At 37.3% G+C, this 21,290-nt stretch overlaps 4 protein-coding genes across 4 annotated transcripts; 2 read left to right on the top strand and 2 right to left on the bottom strand.

Annotated features, from left to right (window-relative positions):
• Window positions 1-6,393: 6,393 nt before the first annotated feature.
• On the bottom strand, window positions 6,394-8,493 carry LOC141679333 (uncharacterized). The gene is made up of 2 exons (XM_074485835.1): window positions 7,722-8,493; window positions 6,394-7,652 (listed from the first exon to the last, which is right to left on the bottom strand). The coding sequence occupies exons 1-2, from the start codon at window positions 8,491-8,493 to the stop codon at window positions 6,394-6,396; spliced, it is 2,031 nt and encodes a 676-aa protein (XP_074341936.1).
• Window positions 8,494-8,512: 19 nt separating this feature from the next.
• On the bottom strand, window positions 8,513-9,541 carry LOC141679332 (uncharacterized). Its single transcript, XM_074485834.1, has one exon. It carries the CDS (start codon window positions 9,539-9,541, stop codon window positions 8,513-8,515), a length of 1,029 nt encoding a protein of 342 aa, XP_074341935.1.
• Window positions 9,542-12,914: 3,373 nt separating this feature from the next.
• Window positions 12,915-13,421, top strand: LOC141679331 (uncharacterized). Its single transcript, XM_074485833.1, has one exon. It carries the CDS (start codon window positions 12,915-12,917, stop codon window positions 13,419-13,421), a length of 507 nt encoding a protein of 168 aa, XP_074341934.1.
• Window positions 13,422-15,267: 1,846 nt separating this feature from the next.
• On the top strand, window positions 15,268-16,715 carry LOC141679330 (uncharacterized). Its single transcript, XM_074485832.1, has 3 exons — window positions 15,268-15,476; window positions 16,032-16,181; window positions 16,268-16,715. The coding sequence occupies exons 1-3, from the start codon at window positions 15,268-15,270 to the stop codon at window positions 16,713-16,715; spliced, it is 807 nt and encodes a 268-aa protein (XP_074341933.1).
• The last annotated feature ends 4,575 nt before the right edge of the window (window positions 16,716-21,290 follow it).

The raw sequence follows: 21,290 nt of genomic DNA, 5'->3' as shown, positions 1-21,290 counted from the left end.
GTGGTAGTTCAAGTAGCTTTATAAATGATATAAGTGTAGTGAAGTATTGGTAACTTCATTCCTTGTTTTTTTCATATATCTAGTAAGTAATTATCTTACACATGATAAATATTCTAGTAAGTATCCATTTAGATACTTATATTATTGTTATCACTATGTATTATCTTGCGAGCTGTAAGGCTCACTCTTGCTTTATTTCTTCATCACACAACAACAGTTAGGAGAGATGGCCAGACTCCAGCAGACCCAGCGCAAGCGTGTGGGAAGCGTCCCGCGTCTTCCCGATGATGTTGTGGCTGCTATAGCTGCAAAGGTAGATCCATTGGTAGATCAGGCATTCTACTTTTGAGAATCAAATTATGTATAATTATAACTTGTGGCAGATAATGGCAATTAACTGTAAATTTATCAAGTAATCATTTTGGGTTGTAATAACTTTTAAATGGTGGATTCAAAGACTTGTACTTATTTCAATTTCATCTTTGAGACTATAACGGGTTGTGGTGTGTTAGTGTGGGGTCACAGCATAAGGTTATTATTATTAATTAAGTGAAGTGATATTGTGGAAAGAAAGACCGTGACGACCCGGATCCCCGACCCCGGATCTGGGGGTGTTACAGTCTGACTGATCTTTTAGGCATCTGCGAAATATACATAACAGTTTGCAAGGGTGAGCATAATCGCTCAGCAATACCAAATATGAATAACAGATTAAAAACTGGAATGTAACAATAAACAGGAACAGAACTGTAATCATGATATCAATATTTCATAATAAAAATTAAAGGTAACTGGATATCACTATTTCATAATGAAAATTAAAGGTAATCATAATGAACACAACACACACAACACCACACAATACACACACAATCACACACAATCACACACAATCGCCTACCGCTGCCACCAACCGGAAAACCGGCGGCAACAACGGCCAGAGAAAGGAAGAGACAGCGATGGAATACAAGAAAACAGGCAGCATATTAATTACCGAGAGGAGGTGGAAGCAAGCGAAGGAAGAAGAAAATGAAAAAGGAACCAAGAAACGAGAGAGAAGAAGAGAGCAACAGGGAGAAAGACAATAGAGAGATGATGTTTTAATCTCCCCAAAGCCAACTGCTGACACGTATCTGTTAATTGGATACGTGTCAATTTCTTTTATAAGATTTTGACACGTATCCCAGATATACCCGGGAATTGAAATTTTGCCCCAAAAACTGAATTTAGCGAACCAAGCCACCCTTAAAATAATTTCGACAAATTTCCAAAATAAAAGGGAAAATAATATAAATATCCCGAAGTTATGGAAACATAAATTCCGAAATTTTTAAAACAATTCTGGGTTGCGCTGCATACCCGCTTTTTAATAAATAACGAAATGACGCGCGCATGAAACGATTCCCGAAAATTCCCAAAATAGTTTTAAAATTCTCCGAATAATACGAACTTAATAAAATATAAATTTCATAATTTTTAAAGATTCCCATAATTAAATATGGATTTTAGCATTTAACACACTCAGAAAATCATTTAAAAATGAATAATTAACAAAATATTAATTTCTCAATTTTATAAAGTCCTAAAAATAATTATTGAAATTATAAAATTAGAAAACCAATTTTAAAAACAACCCAAATCATAATTAATTAAATAACAATCAATAACCGCTGCCAAAATCAATACATATCTTTTATTTATTTACTTAAACTTTTATTACACTTCCAATATTAGAAATAAAATAAAAATACACTAGTCATTATAAATAGTGTTCTTCGTGTTCTTCGCAATCAAACGAGGATTTGAGGACGTTATTGGAATCCGATGGAGGCGTATAAATAGTCAAATCGAAGCTCTCGATGAGACAATCATATCCGTATCAAAATCTTCGAATAAGGTTAATTATTTTTCAATTTTATATTTTCATATTATTCTTTTAAATTCGGTTTTGAATTTCAAGCAATTGTTTGAATAATTTGGTGTTAGAATATGATTATAGAGGTCCTGGGGATCATTTTGGTATATAGACTTCATGATTTTGGTTAAGATTCGGTTAAAAGCGAGTTTTGGGTTTTTCCCAAATTTTAATTCAAATTTATGAATTGTTCTCGAGTTATGTGTGATTTTGATTATGTGAAAAGATTGGTGTGGATATTTATTTTTCTGTTAATATCAAAGGGGGTATTAATATAGATGATTTATGTTGACTTCGGTATGGGATGTTGTGAGCATCAAAGTTCGTATTGATATCTTATTTGATGTGACATCAAAATAAGTATTGATATCATGATTGGTTATTGATTGAAATGGAATAACAGGGGGATAGTCTAATAAATAGAGGAGATAATGTCTGATTTTCGATATGGTCTGAACTCGTATTGATTTATAGAATAGTTGTGATAGAGTCAAAGAATGATTATGTGTTAAGGGTTTATTCGTGTACGTGGCATGTATATGTGAAGGGTTATAGATGCGGGGTTTGTCGATTATAAGTTAAAGTCGATAGACTATTTAGTGATTATAGTATTGTGTAATTCTCGTAAAGGATCTGAACGAGACGCACAATATCGAAGACGTACAGAAGGTCGAATGGTGTCATAAACTGAATAAGGAACAAGTCAATAAAGCAACGATGTGCTGTAAATAGACAATAGTCAGAGGTTATCGGGGAGTTGATATGCATAGATTATGAAGTATAAAGTACGATACTGAGCTGTGAGTTGAGAATTGAATTTAAGGCAAGTATCCCTATCTTCACTTATCGTTCAAGTGATGTTTATTTTGAACCCTATTATGCAAGTTCCTAAATCCTTTCTTACATATGTTGCAAAGATTTGATTATCAAATGCAATGCTGCTTTTAAATGTTTTTACAACTCTGGATAATGATTCAGTTAAGAATATTGTTTTATTGAATTGAATTATTAGAATTTGATTGTTTTTATAAAATATGTGGATTAGATTCGTGGTCAAATATAGGCCAATGTGTGCCTTGGATCCAGTATAAAGAACAAGGCTATATGCCATGTTCGGGTTAGTGCGTGACTAATCAGCAGCCTAACCTTCGGTTTTTAGTAAAATGATGTAAGTCCAATTCAACAATTCCTTTGAATGATTGAATTTCCCAGTTTCATTTGAAACAAAGATTGGTGAATCTTTTTTATTTAGTACCCGGAGATTGTGAACTCTTGATGAACTATTTCAAATTGTTGTTGCTACATTGGTACTTGCTGAGCATTGTTGCTCACCCTTGCTTTTCTTATGACCATTTCAGAAAGGCTTAAAGATAAGTTATTCAAGTTTGATAGCTAAGGCTAGACAAAGAGTAAGAATGGTTAAGTTATCCAAAGGTCAAAGAAGGTATCCAGGGGATTGTTGCAGAATGTTCGAGTTAGAGTTGTTTATTGAGATTTAGTTATAAATCAGGTTTGTAAATAGAGTAATCGTGATTCTTCTTATCGAAGATGACTTGAAGTTGTAAAAAAAATGTTGTTTATTAATAATAGTGGTTGATTCTAATTTCAATGCTGTAACCTGTATGCGATCCTGTTTTTAGGGGGTTTAAATTGTTTTCCTTTTTAAATTCTTTTTAAATTTTTAAGTTTTTAATTCTTTGAATTTTATTATCTTTTCAAATATACAGGTTTTCAAAAATGTTTAAAAAAAGGGTTTTATGTTAGTGACATCAAATCCAGACCCCCGGATTTGCGGGACGTCACAGTTGGCATCAGAGCTACAGGTTATAAGTTATTGAAATTGGAATATAGTTTGTATGATAAGCTTATTAGAGAAGAATAATATTGCGTAACCTCACATAGAGGTATAGTAAGACTATCGGGGAATAGTCTATAGTTGTGAGAGTAATAAAATCAAGCTAGAAGGTTAAGTTAAGAATGTTAGATGGTAAAGATGAGAATGTTAGACGATTAAGTTGAGAAGTTAGATAGTTAAGTCGAGAATGTGAGAAGATCGAGTTGCGAATGTTAGGTAGTGAAGTTGTGAATGTTAGGCGCTTAAGTTGAGTGTCTATCGTTATAGAGATTGTTATTCCTAATTCTAGATATTCTAGTATCTAGTAAATGGATCAAATTATATTAATATTATTTTGAGAAGGTCAGAGTTAGACCCATTTGAAGGGTTTTGATATTAAGCGGTTGAATCAAGATTCGTAAAGATTCTTGTGTGGCCTAGAAAGGCCTAGTAATATTGAAATATGAGGAAATTGCTTATTGTTTTGCTCAAGATATAAAGAGTAGACGTAAAGAGTTGAGTGTGTGTTGAGTTTGAGGAGGAAGTTCTATAGATGGACAATGAGTGAAATGATAAAGTGTATGTAGAGTTGAGTTTGATTGTTAGAGGTAACATCTGCGAATATGTTAGAATATTAGTTCTCGATGGCAACGATTGGGTAAAGTTGGACAAGGCATCAGGTCCCGTCAAGCTAAATGGTACTTCAGATGATATTAAGGTGGGACAGATTTCTTGCGAACGATAACACCTATAATGAGATCTTACGAGGAGATTACGAATTAACATTAATCGATTGTTAAAGATGCGAAGAAGAAGACATGCAGCGGACTACGATTTATTGAAGGGGAACGGGAATTTGAGAAAACCTTGGCAATACTTTTCTTCAATTAAAAGTTATTCTGGTTGTTTTCTTCATCAGTGAAGTATTATAATACTTGTTCTACTAAAGGTTTTGATAATATTTTCTATAAAAGTTTTGATAAATGAGATCTCCTATTTCTCGAATGATGAGATGATATTGGTATTGATTCCTTGTGTGAATTTGGAAACAAAAGTGTGTGATAAAAGCTTGATTGTGAAAAGTCAGTAATTTTCAATTTCTTGAGAAATTCTCTTGATATTCCTTTAATCCGATTGGGATGAACAACCTTAATTATAGGGGGACACAAGGTATACCTGTATGTGTGATAGGAGTTGGATGGGACGCCATCACTTGTGTGTGTTGTGACTACAAAAAGGTAATAACCTTTAGTAGTGTCTTAAATTAGACACGCAATACCAAGTTCGTTTGATCATATTGATCTCTCAGTCATTCTTTTATTCAAATAGAATCTATCCTAAAGGCATCTTGTCCTATTATCAAAATTCTGAAAAATTGATTCTGGGAGTTGAACTCTCCATTTACAAAAGTTTTAAGATTCTAATTTATTTAAATGTGAAAGTATGCCAAGGTTGATCAAAAGCAGATGACGATGCAATATTTCGACACGTGTAATGGAATTCTTTTTTATACACGTCTTAGTTCTCTTCGTTGATTCCGAGGTCGGAATCCTTATAAGGGGGTAGGATGTAATATCCTGGATTTCTAAATTGTGTGAGTCTATAAATCTTGTGATTGACCTTAAGTGATTATTATTATGACAATGTGAATGGTGGGTATGTGATTGATGAGTGGAGTAATATGCATTAACTCATATTGCACCCTCTCTTTCTTTCTGTGATTCCGAGGACGGAATCCGTTTAAGGAGGGTAGATTATAATGACCCAGACTTTTCAAAATTTATTTATTATTATAAAAGTAATTTTCCTAAAAAGAAAGTAATAAAATTTAATATTTTATTCCAGCTTGTATAAGTTTTAAAATGTTATCCGGGTTATTGTGTTATCGATGTGTAAATTTCTTTCTAAACCAAATTTCATATATTGTTTCTAAAATACAAATTTATTATTTATGTGAGTATAATTTTTATGTGATTAAGTGATACATGTGGTTGAGATCGTATCAGCAGTAAAAAAAAGAAATTATGAATATTATATATGGATTTTCTGTAAAGTTATAAGTGAATAATTTTTCGTAATTGCATTTTATATGTGCCATAATTGTGAATTTGGATTATTAATATTCTCGGAAATGAGCCATATATTATTTAGATATTTTACAAGTTAAATATTGATTGCTATATGATTTTATAAATGATTTACAGAATTATTTGATAATTTTTCTAATTAAATATAAATTATTTGTGATTATTCGGAAACCCGCAACTTCAACGGTGTGGGGAATCTACAAACCGAAATATTTCCGAAAAATGATTTCTAGCCTAATTTGATTATTTCAAACACTTTTCGTGTTTTGAGTTTTTCAATTCGAAGTACGGTTTTATCGGTAAAGATTTCAGGTCAGTTTTACGGGTATTAAAATATTATTTTATCATCTCGATATACGTGCAATTTGGATAGTATCGTTATCCAAGATATTTTTTTTTGCTAAATTAATTATATATCAACAAACCCAGGAAACAACAGGGATCTACCCTATGCTCTATGACAGGCCATAGAGAGGGTGCTATCTATAACCAATCTCAGAGAGAGATTGGGGATAGAAAGCCAAAAGAACAAAACAAGTACAAGCAAATACAAGCAATTACAAGGATAAACAAGAAATACAGGAATACAAATCTGGCCTACTACAAGCTAAATTGTCGAACCAAGGCGAACTCTTAAGCCTAACAGCCAGGTCAACCAACATCCCCTGCATGAGCTTTGGTGGCCCAAAGACACCCTTGTTATGCGCACGGGCGTTGCGCTCCCTCCAGATATGGTAGCAGAAAATCTGAACCAGACACAGAGCCAGAAGACTCCTAGGCCTGTCTTGAATATCAGCTAGATTAATAAGCAAAGATATCGAAGTATCTCCAGCAATCGAGAGGCCTATCATGCCGAGCAGCCGAGACAAAATCCACCGACTATAAGTGCAGTGAACAAACAAATGTGAGTCCGTCTCCCTACCATGTATACAAAGATAGCATTGCTGAGAGTTTACAATACCAAATCGATGCAGTCTAGCCAAAGTACTAAGTCTGCCATGACACAAAAGCCATTGATGGTGAGCATAGCGAGTGATACGAAGGCGATGCCATACAGCCTTGAACCAAGGCACCAAATCTCCTCTGCTTCTAATCGAATTCCATATGTGCCAAGTCTTGATTTTAGTTGCATTAATACCATCCCATAAAAGAGTATCCACCCCACCAGAGTTAACAGATGGAAAATCAAAGGTTTGAAGCCAGTGAACTAGCAAAGGTTCCAAGTGGTGATGTCTGGGGTTGGGCCTCGGGAGTCTCCATGTATCATTAACAATGATACTGCTCAGTTTATCATTGTAATGCAAACCACATTGAGAGATGATAACTGAGGTGGTAGAATCAGCCAACCAAGTTCCTCTCCACCATGGGTCAAACCACAAAGATATGTCACAACCCCTACCAATAGAGTAAGTAATAAATTGTAGAGCTAGCCTACGAAGTTTCAGAACTTTCCTCCAGATCCAGGAACAGTCCGTAGGCACTGATAAAGTCCAGAAATACTTATGTTTCAACACCGTTGCATTCACCCACTTAGGCCAAAGATTCCTTGATTTGGTAACCACTCTTATCAAATGGTGAATTAACTGAGCCCGATTCCATTCTACCATATTCTTGAGACCCAAGCCCCCTTCTTCTCTTGGAAGATAAACAATGTTCCAGGCTATTTTAGCTCCACCCTTGTGATTGATGTTCCCTTTCCACAAGAATCTGGTAAGTAAAGACTGAATTATTGCATGAACAGAAGTAGGCAGCATAAAGTGATTACACCAAAAGGCTTCAATGGCATGAATAATCGAGTTGATTAACATAACTCTACCTGCGAGAGAGAGTAACAGATTGGCCCAAGAATGCAGACGAGAAGTAATTTTCTAAATAAGAGGCATACAGTCATTAATGCACAGTTGGGAAGAGATAAGAGGCACCCCTAGAAACTTGACCGGAAAAACACCTCGAGGAATATACAAAGTATCAAACCAGCGAGTGAAGCCAGAATCACAGTTGCACAAAAAACTAGTACTTTTGGAGATACTTGGAACCAGCCCACTCCAATCAGAGAAAGTGGTGATTGAGTCCATGATGTGTTGAACAGATTGCCTAGAGCCATGAGAAAAGAATAGCACATCATCAGCAAAAAACAAGTGGGTAAGCTTAAGCTCCTTGAAACGCCAATGATACTTGAAGCCCTGGGGAGTATTGTTAAGTATGCAAGAGAGAATATTCATGCATAATGCAAAAATATAAGGAGATATAGGGTCCCCTTGACGAAGCCCTTTAGTACCCTTGAAGTAACCATGAACAACCCCATTTAATTTGATAGAGAATCTAGTAGAACAGATGCAAGCCTTGATCCAACCAATCATTACATCCGGGAATCTCATTTTCTGCAAAACTGCTATAATGAAGCTCCAATGAATGGAATCAAAAGCTTTGTGCAAGTCCAGCTTGAGAGCACACTTGGGCACCCCAGTCTCCCTTTCGTAACCTCTAAACAACTCCTGGGCCAAAAGAATATTATCAGAAATTGATCTACCCGGAATAAAAGCAGATTGCGAGATGTCCACTAAAGAAGGCATAACCTTCTTGAGACGAGAGGCTATAATCTTCGAAATGCACTTATAAAGAATAGTGCATAAGGATATTGGCCTAAAGTCTTGCATTCTAGTTGGAGCCACCACTTTAGGAATCAAGGAGATAAGTAGAGTTTACACCCGAGGTCATTGAACCATGATCAAAAAAATATCGAACAGCAGCACAAAGGCTAGCACCTGTAATATGCCGTGTAGCAAGGAAAAACTCAGCATTAACCCCATCAGGCCCCGGGGATTTGTTTTTTTTTTTCATTTTTTTAATAGTGTCATAGATGAGATTATCAGTCACTAAAGCCAACAGGATGCTAGATTGCTCAATGCTGACTGTATTGCAATCAACCATGGAGAGATCAATATCATTAGAACTAGCCGGGGCTCCCAAAAGCTGAGAGCAGTAGTGTACTGCAACAGAGGCACACGAAGACTGACCATGAACCAAGTTACCATTAGTATCCTGAAGAGTTAAAACCTTGTTCCGGTTCCAATGCACCTTGCATTGTTGATGAAAAAAGGAATTGTTATTATCACCAAGTTGAAGCCATCTAACCCTGGCCTTTTTAAGTAAGAGAGATTCCTCTTGATCTAAGGCTGTATTAAGTTTGGAGATTAACTCCTCCTCTTCCAAAATTTTGGACTGGTCCAAAGTGGAGCTTAAAGATGTTTGAAATGCCTCAAGAACGGCACGAGCAGATTGTACGTTACTATGAACATTGCCAACGTCTCTATTGAGCTTTCGCAAGAGCAGTTTGGTATGCTTAAGTTTAGTACTAAACTGGACAAGAGGAGAACCAAAGCATTGAATAGACCAAGCAGAGGAAACCAAATCTAAAAACCCAGGTACATCAATCATGTAGTTGAAAAACTGAAAAGGCTTACCAAATTCCTGGAATTGCATAGGCTCCTCGAACAAGAGAGGATTATGATCCATAATACCTTGATGCTTAACAAAAAGACTACCCTCAGTGAAGGTGTTAAACCATGTAGAGTTAGCAACCATACGATCAAGTCTCTTAAAAATAAGATCATGCAATCTTTTATTAGTCCAAGTGTAAGTGTCACCAACCGTACGCATATGTTCCAAACCACTATTAAGCAGACATTCCTTGAAATATTGCATCTCAGGGGTCCAATGCTCACGTCCTCCAAGAACATCAGAAATACCGGTGATGCAAATAAAATCACCAAGAAAAGCCCAAGGTAAAGAACTGGAACAAGTAGAGTGAATGTACTCCCAAAGTGGCACACAGTCTATAGCATCATTAAAGGCATAAACAAAAGTTACAATAATATTCAGATTCTTCTCAATGAGTCTAGCATTACAAGTGATAAATTGAGCAGATTTCGAGTGCAAAGAGATTTCCCAAACATTAGGGTTCCAACCGACCCAGACCCTACCATTATAGTGGTAGTCATAATTAAACAGCCATTGCCAATCTTTGTTGATTTTCTTCGAAATGCTTTGATTAAACTATTATATTATCTTCTCGTAGTACGTGCAATACTATCTTATCTTTTCGTAATACGTGCAACCAAAAGCGCTGAGCCCCAAAACTGTATTTAAAAGCCCGGTTTTAATGTTTATCCTAAAACGGGAACCGTTTGGATCAGTTTTATTTATTCTTAGCTATTAAGTATTGGAATTTTATATCCGACATGATCCAACGGGGTCCTAATTTCTCGTAAATATAAATAGCCTTCACCGGGCCTTATTTTATACAAATAAACATTATAATACAGTAAAATCTTATAACTATCCACAGAAATGAATAGTGTTCTTTGTGTTCTTCGCAATCAAACGAGGATTTGAGACGTTATTGGAATCCGATGGAGGCGTATAAATAGTCAAATCGAAGCTCTCGATGAGACGATCGTATCCATATCAAAATCTTCGAATATGGTTAATTATTTTTCAATTTTATATTTTCATATTATTCTTTTAAATTCAGTTTTGAATTTCAAGCAATTGTTTGAATAATTTGGTGTTAGAATATGATTATAGAGGTCCTGAGGATCATTTTGGTATATATACTTCATGATTTTGGTTAAGATTCGGTTAAAAGCGAGTTTTGGGTTTTTCCCAAATTTTAATTCGAATTTTTGAATTGTTCTTGAGTTATGTGTGATTTTGATTATGTGAAAAGATTGGTGTGGATATTTATTTTGCTGTTAATATTAAAGGGGGTATTAATATAGATGATTGATGTTGAGTTCAGTATGGGATGTTGTGAGCATCAAAGTTCGTATTGATATCTAATTTGATGTGACATCAAAATAAGTATTGATATAATGATTGGTTGTTGATTGAAATGGAATAACAGGGGGATAGTCTAATAAATAGAGGAGATACTGTCAGATTTTTGATATGGTCTGAACTCGTATTGATTTATAGAATAGTTGTGATAGAGTCAAAGAATGATTATGTGTTAAGGTTTATTCGTGTACGTGGCATGTATATGCGAAGGGTTATAGTGCGGGGTTTGTCGATTATAAGTTAAAGTCGATAGACTATTTAGTGATTATAGTATTGTGTAATTCTCGTAAAGGATCTGAACGAGATGTGCAATATCGAAGACGTACGGAAGGTTGAATGGTGTCACAAACTGAATAAGGAACAAGTCAAGAAAGCAACGATGTGCTGTAAATAGACAATAGTCGGAGGTTATCAGGGAGTTGATATGCATAGATTATGAAGTATAAAGTACGATACTGAGCTGTGAGTTGAGAATTGAATTTAAGGGAAGTATCCCTATCTTCACTTATCGTTCAAGTGATGTTTATTTTGAACCCTATTATGCAAGTTCCTAAATCCTTTCTTACATATGTTGCAAAGATTTGATTATCAAATGCAATGCTGCTTTTAAATGTTTTTACAACTGTGGATTATGATTCAGTTAAGAATATTGTTTTATTGAATTGAATTATTAGAATTGGATTGTTTTTATAAAATATATGGACCAAATTCGTGGTCAGACCAGATTCGTGATCAAATATAGGCCAATGTGTGCCTTGGATCCAGTATAAAGAACAAGGCTATATGCCATGTTCGGGTTAGTGCGTGACTGATCAGCAGCCTGACCTTCGGTTTTTAGTAAAATGATGTAAGTCCAATTCCATAATTCCTTTGAATGATTGGATTTCCCAATTTCAATTGAATCAAAGATTGGTGAATCTTTTTTATTTACTACCCCGAGATTGTGAACTCTTGATGAACTATTTCAAATTATTGTTGCTACATTGGTACTTGCTGAGCATTGTTGCTCACCCTTGCTTTTCTTATAACCATTTCAGAAAGGCTTAAAGATAAGTTGTTCAAGTTCGATAGCTAAGGCTAGACAAAGAGTAATAATGGTTAAGTTATCCAAAGGTCAAAGAAGGTATTCAGGGGATTGTTGAAGAATGTTCGAGTTAGAGTTGTTTATTGAGATTTAATTGTAAATCAGGTTTGTAAATAGAGTAATCATGATTCTTCTTATCGAAGATGACTTGAAGTTGTAAAAAAATGTTTGTTTATTAATAATAGTGGTTGATTCTAATTTCAATGCTGTAACCTGTATGCGATCCTGTTTTTAGGGGGTTTAAATTGTATTCCTTTTTAACTTCTTTTTAAATTTTTAAGTTTTTAATTCTTTGATTTTTATTATCTTTTCAAAAATACAGGTCTTCAAAAATGTTTTAAAAAGGGTTTTGTGTTTGTGACGTCAAATCCAGACCCCCGGATTTGCGGGACGTCACACCTTGAAGGTCCCAAATCTTGATGACAAGGTAGCCATGATAGCACTGTAGCAGGAAACTAGAGATGAGTTCTTCAAGATGTCCTTAGCTAAGCGCCCCCATAAAAGTATGTTACAGCTCCAAGATAGGGCCGAAAAGTATATTAAGGTGGAGGAAAGTATGAAGAAGATGGTGGTGAATAACGAGCCCGCTGGTGGTAAGAAGAGAAAGACTGAATTAGAATATAATGCCAAGGACAAGTATCTTAGAACTGAGCAAAACGCCGATTCAACCCCGAAGAAGGGAGGACCTGGACAAAAGTTCACCAAATATGCTAAACTAAATGCTCCTAGAAGTCAGATCTTAATGGAAATCGAGAGAGATAGGGATGTTCGTTGGCCTAAGCCCTTGAAGGCTGATCCTGCTAAGCTAGATAAGAGCAAATATTATAGATTTCATAAGGATGCTGGTCATGACACTGATGAGTGCCGATAACTAAAGGATGAAATTGAATTCCTTATTCGGAAGGAAGGCTGAACAAGTATACTGGAAGTGGGGAAAAAGATGAAAAAAATAACAATGGAAGAAGGAATTTTGACGATCGTAGGGGGGATCAAGATGACCAGGGGCGAAACCCTCAACCCTGAGGGCCAGTGGTAAACACTATCTTTGGAGGGCCAACTACTGCAGGATTGTCTAAAAACTCAAGGAAAGCTTATGATAGAAAAGTCATGTATATAGTAGGAGAAGCTCCGAAAAGGGCTAGGACATGAGTAGCAATGATATTTGTTGATTTTGACTTGGAAGGAGTTAAGTTTCCTCATAACGATCCCCTAGTCATAACACCCATTATAGGGAACAGTCTAGTGAAAAGAGTCCCTGTAGACAATGGAGCATATGTGGACATCTTACTTTATGACACCTTTATAAGGATGGGATATAATGACTCTCAATTAACCCCGAGGGATATGCCAATATATAGATTTGCTGGATTCGAATTCCTCGTGGAAGGGATAATTAAGTTGCCTTTGACTATGGGTCAGGAACCAAGGCAAACAACACAGATGTTGAACTTTATAGTTGTAAAAGCTGGTTCAACTTACAATGCAATCATGGGAAGAACGGGAATACATGCTTTCAAGGAAGTCCCCTCTTCTTACCATTCTGTAATGAAGTTTCCTACCCGGAACGGAATTGGGGAAGAAAGAGGGGATCAAAAGATGGCAATGAGTTGTTATGTGGCCTCCCTCGGGACAGATGGGGTAGGGGCAAGTCTTACCTATTAAAGACCTGGATATCCGTGAGAATGATGAGAAACGTGGAAAGCCAGTGAAAGATTTGATCCCTATTCCCTTGGCTCCCGAAGACCCCAAAAAGTAACTTTAATTGGAGCATCATTGGAAGAACCCCTTAGAGGGAAGCTATTAAAGTTCTTGTGATGTATTTGCGTGGTCAGCAACAGATATGCCCGATATAGACCCGAAATTGATCACCCACAAGTTGAACGTGGATCCTAATCGAAAGACTGTGAAATAAAAGAAAAGGAGTTTTGCCCCTGAAAGGCAGAAAACCGTCAAGCAAGAAGTGGAGAAGCTCTTAGAGGCGGGTTTCATTGAAGAGATACAATTTCCTGAATGGTTAGCAAATCCTGCAATGGTAAAGAAGGCCAGTGGAAATTGGAGAATGTGTGTGGAGTTCACTAATCTGAATGATGCATGCCCGAAGGACTGCTTCCCGCTGCCAAGGATAGACATTCTGATAGATGCAACTGCGGGTCATGAGATGCTAAGCTTTATGGATGGATTTAATGGATACAATCAGATCAAGATGCATAAGGATGACATCCCAAAGGTATCATTCATCACTGACTTTGGTGTTTTTTACCTTGTTATGGTGTTTGGTCTCAAGAATACAAAAGCTACCTATCAAAGGTTGGTAAATAAGATTTTCAAAGATCTTATTGTGAAAACTATGGAAGTATATGTAGATGACATGTTAGCCAAGAGTCTGGTGAAGACTGATCACATAACCTACTTGAGGGAAGCTTTTGAGATTCTGAGATACCACAAGATGATGTTAAATCCTGTAAAGTGTGCTTTTGGAGCGTGATCTGGAAATTTTTTGGGATTGATGGTCTCCAAAAGGAGAATTGAAGCAAATCCTGATAAGATAAAGGCCATTTTGGACATGGAGCCTCCACGGTCTATCAAGGATGTCCAAAAACTCACTGGAAGGGTTGCTGCCTTGGGATGATTTATTTCCAAATCTGGAGACAAGTGCTTGCCATTCTTCAAAGCCTTGAAGAAAGTAAAAGATTTCATATGGACTGAGGAAAGTCAAGAGGCATTCGAAGGACTAAAGAAATACGTGGTTTAATCCCCGTTGTTGGCCAAACCAGTCCTGAATGAAACTTTGTACTTATATTTGGTCATTTTAGAAAATGCCTTGAGCGCCGTATTGGTTAAGGAGGAACTTAAAATCCAGAAACCAATATATTATGTCAGTAAGATTTTGTACGGAGCTGAGTTGAATTATTCGACTATTGAAAAGTTTACTTTAGCCTTGATGACGGCCTCAAGGAAGTTGCGTCCTTACTTTCAAGCTCATAAGATTGAGGTACTAACGAATCAGCCTTTGAGAAACATTATTCACAGTCCTAAAGCCAGTGGAAGGTTGATTAAATGGGCCATTGAGCTAGGAGAATTCAACATAAAATATAAGCCATGAACGGCGATAAAAGCCCAGACCTTGGCTAACTTTGTGGTTGAATGTACCATCCCCAACCAAGAAGTTGGGGGGTAGAGAAATAATGAACCTCAGGATATGGAGGGAAAAGAGGATAATGAAGGAAGATAAAACAAGGACAAGGAATTCCGATTTCTTTATTTTGATGGAGCATCAAAAACAAATTCGAGTGGAGCAGGGCTAATTTCACAAAGCCCCAATGGATTCTTGATTGAATATGCTATGAAGTTAGATATTCCAACCACAAATAATGAAGCCGAGTATAAAGCTCTGATAGCTGGCCTTGGCCTAGCAAGGATGTTGATAGTCAAAAACTTGAAAGTTTGTAGGGACTCGAAACTTGTGGTATCCCAAGTCAAGGGAGAGTTCGAAGCAAGGGTTGAAACCATGGCGAAGTATGTACGCCTAGTGAGAGCCATGATAATCAAGTTCGATGAATGTCATTTTGAGCACATTCCAAGGGAAGAAAATGCTAAGGCTGATGCATTATCCAAATTTGCCTCATCTCTAGAAGAAAGCTCCGGAAGTGTGTACTTTCATGTTTTGAAAACACGGAGCATAGACGTAAAGCTAGTTGCCCCCATAGGGCTTGAAGGGTAATGGATAGATCCTATTAAGGCTAATCTATAAACCGGATGGCTGCCTAATAATGTTGTGGAAGCAAGAAAGTTGTCTGTACGAGCTCTAAGATATTCTTTGATTGATGGGATTATTTATAAAAGGTCTTCCGTAGTTCCTTATTTAAGGTGTCTCAGGCCGGATAAGGCTTGACTTACTTTGGAGGAAATACATGAGGGTATATATGGCCAACACTTGGGAGGCAGGGCCTTAGCCCACAAAATTATCCGCTTAGGCTTCTATTGGCCAGAAATGATGGCTGACGCCAAAGAATATGTAAAGAGATGTGATCGTTGTCAGAAGCATGCCCCTGTAGTAAGGAAACCTCCCAAAATGCTTACTTCCATAAACTCCCCAATTTCGTTTGCTATGTAGGGAATGGATATTCTTGGGCCCTTCCCGATGGCTACTGCTCAAAGGAAGTTTTTGATCCTAGCAACTGATTACTTTACCAAGTGGATCGAAGCTAAGCCTTTGGCCAAGATTACAACTAAGCAAGTTGCACAACTCCTGTGGGAAAATGTCATGTGCAGATATGGGATTCCCCGAATTTTGGTGACCGATAATGGAACACAGTTCAATAACAAGGAGTTTAAAAGTATTGTGAAAAGAATGAAATCGAGTTGCGGTTCACTTCTGTTGCACACCCTCAAGCCAACGGATAGGCAGAGGTGGCGAATCGGGTTATTTTAGATGGACTGAAGAAGAGGATTGAGAAGTCCAGGAGTAGTTGGGTGGATGAAATACTTCTAATACTTTGGGCTTACAGAACCACATGTAGAATCACTACAGGAGCAACACCATTTATGTTAGCATACGGGGCAAAAACAGTTGTACCAGTAGTAGACATATCACATTCGTCCCCAAGGATCCAAGCGTTCAACGCTAAGGAAAATGAGGAAGGTCAAAAACTAGACCTAGATTTAATAGATGAAGTACGAAATGATGTGCACATAAAGATTGTGGAATATCAGAGAAAAACCTCTTTTTACTACAACCTGAGGGTGAAAGAGAGATTCTTCAAGCAAGTAGATTTGGTCCTGAGGACGGTGGAAGCTTCTGGAGTAGGGAAGAAAGGAAAGCTCGCCCCAAATTGGGAAGGGCCATATAAAGTTAAGAGCGTTCAAAGAGGAGGATCTTACAAACTGGAAACCGTGGACGGAGAAGAAGTACCTCGGACTTGGCATGCTCAAAACCTGAAGATTTATTACATATAGTTCGTGCTTATCAAAATAGTACCAAGGTTCAAAAGCACCATGAAGCTTTGCTCGCTTAGGGTTTTATATCTCAGTTTTAGTAGGTTTTACATTTTAGCTTGTGATTATCAGGGTCAAACCCATCTTATATAAGGTTTTGAAAAACCAAGTTATATTCTTGAGTTGAAGTTATTTCAAACTTTGAATAACCAAGTTATGTTTTGTTTACCTAGAAAAATTTATGCTTTGATGGACAGAGTAATAAATAAACAAACAAAAGGAAGATTCAAAAATTCCTCTATTCTAAAAATGCCTTGGGCAACATTTGCAAGTATGTCATATCAGTCTGTTTTTCAGTCTTGTTTCCATTATTCAATGCATGACTCTTACAACCGTGTGGTTCAGGTTGCTAGTCAATCAAAAAGCATTCAAAAACTTAAAGGGAAGCCTATATAAAGCAAGCAAATAAAGCAAATAAATAAAGCAAGGAAAGCAACATAAATAAACCCCGAAAGGTATTAAGTTCAAAATACAACAAGTTAATAAAGCAATGAAAGGCTAAGTAAAAGAAAAAACTCCACTCATCCCTGGTAGAGTCATCCTTGTCCCTCTCCCCCTCGTTACCCCTTCCTCTGCATCAGCTGAAGTCTCATCATGTTTTGCTGGAGAGGATGGAGGAGAAGTAGTTCTGGGGTCAAGGATGCGATCCTCCTGCATAAGAGAGTCAAAGAGAACGTTCAAACTATCTTCAGGCTCTGGCTGCTCAGGGATTATAAAATCCTTGGCCTCTATTAAGCCATGATGCTTCTCCATAACCACCTTCACCGCAACATCCCGTCCTTGCATGAACTAGATAGGATAGAGACCCTCATCATGTATCTCCATTAATTCTTTGAACTTCTGAGAGTCCATGTACTCGTCGATGAGAGTCTCCTTATCACACTGAAGCTTAACCAGCTCAGCATGGGCCTTGGACAGCTCCTCACCCTTGTTCTTCAGCTTCTTATCAAGAGTCTCAACCCTCTCCTTCCATTTGTTCATCTCCTTCTCAAACTCATCAGAGTTAACTTTCCAGAATTTGGCCTGCTGGAGTGCAGCCTGGAAGTAGGCATTACTCTGCAAAGAAGGAGGAAAATTCATTAAAGGGCAACCACAAAACAAGAAATAAAAAGGAGAAAGAAAAGGAGATAAAGTTTACCGAAGATTGGGACTGAGAACCCAAGTGCTCAATTGACTCAATATCACTCCCCGTAACAATCTCTGTGTAGTTCTGGGGAGTGATAGAGTGGAAAGACCAGTCCTTCGCATGTTTAGTGGATCCAACCACCGTATCACCTCTTCTAAAGCCCCAATTGGGCCTGTAAGCATGGCCCTTGATTGGGGGATCCACGTCGTCTCCCAGGGAAACCCGAGGCTTTAAAAATGAAGGCCCATCAGGCTTGCCCCTTGGGTCCTTGCTGAGTTTGGCCCTCTTTTGGCGGCCCGATTCGCCTTTCTTAGGCCTGTTAATATTATTAATGGCCTCACAAGCTGAAAAGTAGACATTGAAACCCATAAGTGACTAAGATATAATAGAATAAAAAAAGAAAATGAAGGAAAATGCAGGTAAAGTTACCCTTATCAGTGGCCTGGTAAAGACCAACTTTCTTCAAAGAAAACTCCTCTAAAAGAGTCCAAGTGTCTGTTTGGCCGTTATCTGCAGTAAGGGCTTCATAAGAGGCCTCCTCCTCATCGGTTAGCCTAATACTAGTTGGGCTACCATCAACTACCTTGTAAAAGGGCCTACGAAATAAACTGGTCCAATCGCCTCCAGCCCAAGTTAACCTAACAAACTCATCTCTCCACTTTAGATTATTTTCGACAATAGAGTTGCCATAAAAAATGTGGGGACACTTGGGCCTTTGACGGATAAAAACTCATCCCGGTTGGGTTAAAGGACTATTATAGAATTGAAATATTTTCCTAAAAAGGGGAACTGAGAGGGGGAAGTTATTTCTAAGGCATAAAACCATAAAACAAAGAATATTCCTCCATGAATTTGGAGGGAGTTGGCAGGGATTTATTTGAACATCCGCAAGGAGGCGGTGGATAAATTCATGGAAGGGGAACCTAAGGCCGGCAACTAGGGTTCCTCGATAAATAAAAATAGTGTCCCCTTCCCAATTACAAGTTCTCTCACCCGGGGTGGCCGGAGTAATCCTAAGGTAAGGATGAAGTTTGTACAGAGTATTGTAACTGGCTATTCAACCATCTAGTTCATGAAATGTGCTGACGTGGTTATAAGAATCTAACTCAGCAAGGGAAGGATATTCGTCCCCTCTAGTGTTAATCATGTCAATTGAAGATGTATACAAAGAACAGATTTGAATGAGGGTACCTCGTTTGGAAGTGTTCATCTTTACAAGCCTGGAAAGGTCGCGATCCGTCATTGAAGTGCTTGGGAAGGAGGCTTGGAATGTAGAAAAAGGTTGAAGGTGGTGGAGCAATGGTGGAAAGGAACGCCGAAAATTGCCTGAGTTGAGAGAGTTGAGAGGGAGTTGAGAGAAATTTTCTAAGTGAAAATGAAATGAGGAATCCCACTCCCTCTACTCTTATATAGCAACATATAGGGAGATGAATCGACACAAAAGCCCAATAAGGGGAAGCCCAACAAGGGAAGCCGTAAGCTGGAAGAACCTGGAACATTCTAGAAGTTCCAAGGACAAACGAAATGAAAAGAAAATACTAAATATCGGACAAAGCTCTTATCGGTTAAAGGAGGAATCCTGGTCGAATTTTCATTCGACATGGATGGTGAAAAAGCCAAAAGATCGATCAGAGTTCTGATCGATTAAAGGAGGAATCCTGGTCGAATTTTCATTCGACATGGATGGTAAAAAAGAGTAAAGATTGATCAGAGTTCTGATCGATTAAAGGAGGAATCCTGGTCAAGTTTTCTTTCAATATGGATGGTAAAAAAGAGTAAAGATCAATCATAGTTCTGATCAATTAAAAGAGGAATCCTGGTCAAATTTTCATTTGACATGGATGGTGAAAAAGCCAAAAGATCGATCAGAGTCCTGATCGATTAGGGGAGAAATCCTGGTCGAATTTTCATTCGACATGGATGGTAAAAAATTCCAAAGATCGATCAGAGTCCTGATCGATTAAGGGAGAATCGTGGTCCAAATTCTCTTCGATCAGGAGGGCAAAATTGGTCAAAGATCGACTAGAATTCTGGTCAAAATCGACCAGGAATCCTGGTCGAATATGGCAGAATCCTGGTCGAAATTGACCAGGAATCCTGGTCGAATATGGCAGAATCCTGGTCGAAATCGACCAGGAATCCTGGTCGAATATGAAAGAATCCTGGTCAAAATTCTCTTTGTTAGGTAATGAATACAAAATAGCGAGGGGAGGTGAATGTGTTTTAGACAATATTAAAGGCTTTATTATTTTCTTTAACTTGGTGATCAAAGCAGATAAGAATTATAACAATATTAAGTAAACTGAAATAAAGACAGTGCACACAATATTTCAAAACTCACTTAATTTTATGTAAAAATCAAGCTAGTATTTTGCTACAAATTCTGGGTTCTTTTTATGTTAAGAATTTAGCTTCTCCCTTGAGAGAGTTACAAGAAATTCTAGATCTAAGATATATTTTAAAAGTAAAGGACCAGTGTTTACTTTATAGATTAGTAAACACAGGTTTACACAATATGCAATAGAATGTACTAAACCCTACTTTAAGTTATCTCTAAAGCTTTCCATTTTTGGCTTAGTGTATCTTTGCAAAACCTGTGAATCAGTGACTTTCTTTTGTCAGTTAATCTTGGCCTTTGATCTTGCACTCTTCAAGCTGCTTTTGTAGACTTTTCAATCTAAGTGATTAGATCAATTGTTGATTGATATTCTTGAATATTTAACTTGTCTGCATTCTGTACTTGAGCTTCATATCGAGATCTCCAGTTTAGACTATAAAGAACTGACATCTCGATAAGTATAATGGCTTATTGAGCTCTCTAAGTTCTCTATAAGTGTTTTGACTTGTCGAGGTCTCTGAGTTCTCTATAAGTGAACTTGGCCTGTCGAGGTCTCCAAATTTCTGCATGTAGAAATGACTTGTCGATATCTCTGAGATCTCTATAAGCATTTTTTACTTGTCGATATCTCTGAGATCTTTAATGAGAATTTGACTTATCGGTATCTCTGAGATCTCTTATGACGCCCTCCAAACTCGGGTCAGAAGTTTGGGGTCCACAACACATACACAATATATAAACCCGTATAAGAAATATTATTTGCAATGACCCTGCTTTACATAACCATGGATCACAACAGGTTAAAGTATGAAAACAAGCCACAACCTTAACTTCTATTACAACGTAACAAATCCCAACTAATTTAACTTACAACTGATAATGAAATTATTCTTACAATCTTACTATCTCACTACCAATATAAGCTCCTGCTAGCTTGATCCATCTCAATCTGGGATCCTAGCTCGCACTCTGGACTGAGGAACCTCGCTATCAACCATATCCTTTTTAACTATAGAATACATAAAAAGATTCGCAAGAGTGAGCTAACTAGCTCAGCAAGTCATAATAACGA

The sequence above is a fragment of the Apium graveolens genome, chromosome 8, assembly GCF_009905375.1.
Source record: "Apium graveolens cultivar Ventura chromosome 8, ASM990537v1, whole genome shotgun sequence".
Classification (NCBI taxonomy): Eukaryota; Viridiplantae; Streptophyta; class Magnoliopsida; order Apiales; family Apiaceae; genus Apium; species Apium graveolens.
Note: the sequence above shows the minus strand (reverse complement) of the source record. Positions and strands in the feature narration are given on the sequence as shown.

Coding starts and splice junctions, on each gene's coding strand:
- LOC141679333 (XM_074485835.1), bottom strand. CDS start 8,493: ATGCAAGACTTTAGGCCAATATCCTTATGCACTATTCTTTATAAGTGC. Junction 7,653..7,721: donor CCAACTGTGCATTAATGACT/GTATGCCTCTTA, acceptor TCTCTCTCGCAG/GTAGAGTTATGTTAATCAAC.
- LOC141679332 (XM_074485834.1), bottom strand. CDS start 9,541: ATGCAATATTTCAAGGAATGTCTGCTTAATAGTGGTTTGGAACATATG.
- LOC141679331 (XM_074485833.1), top strand. CDS start 12,915: ATGATATTTGTTGATTTTGACTTGGAAGGAGTTAAGTTTCCTCATAAC.
- LOC141679330 (XM_074485832.1), top strand. CDS start 15,268: ATGGCGAAGTATGTACGCCTAGTGAGAGCCATGATAATCAAGTTCGAT. Junction 15,477..16,031: donor GCCCCCATAGGGCTTGAAGG/GTAATGGATAGA, acceptor TGTCATGTGCAG/ATATGGGATTCCCCGAATTT. Junction 16,182..16,267: donor AGGCAGAGGTGGCGAATCGG/GTTATTTTAGAT, acceptor TTGGGCTTACAG/AACCACATGTAGAATCACTA.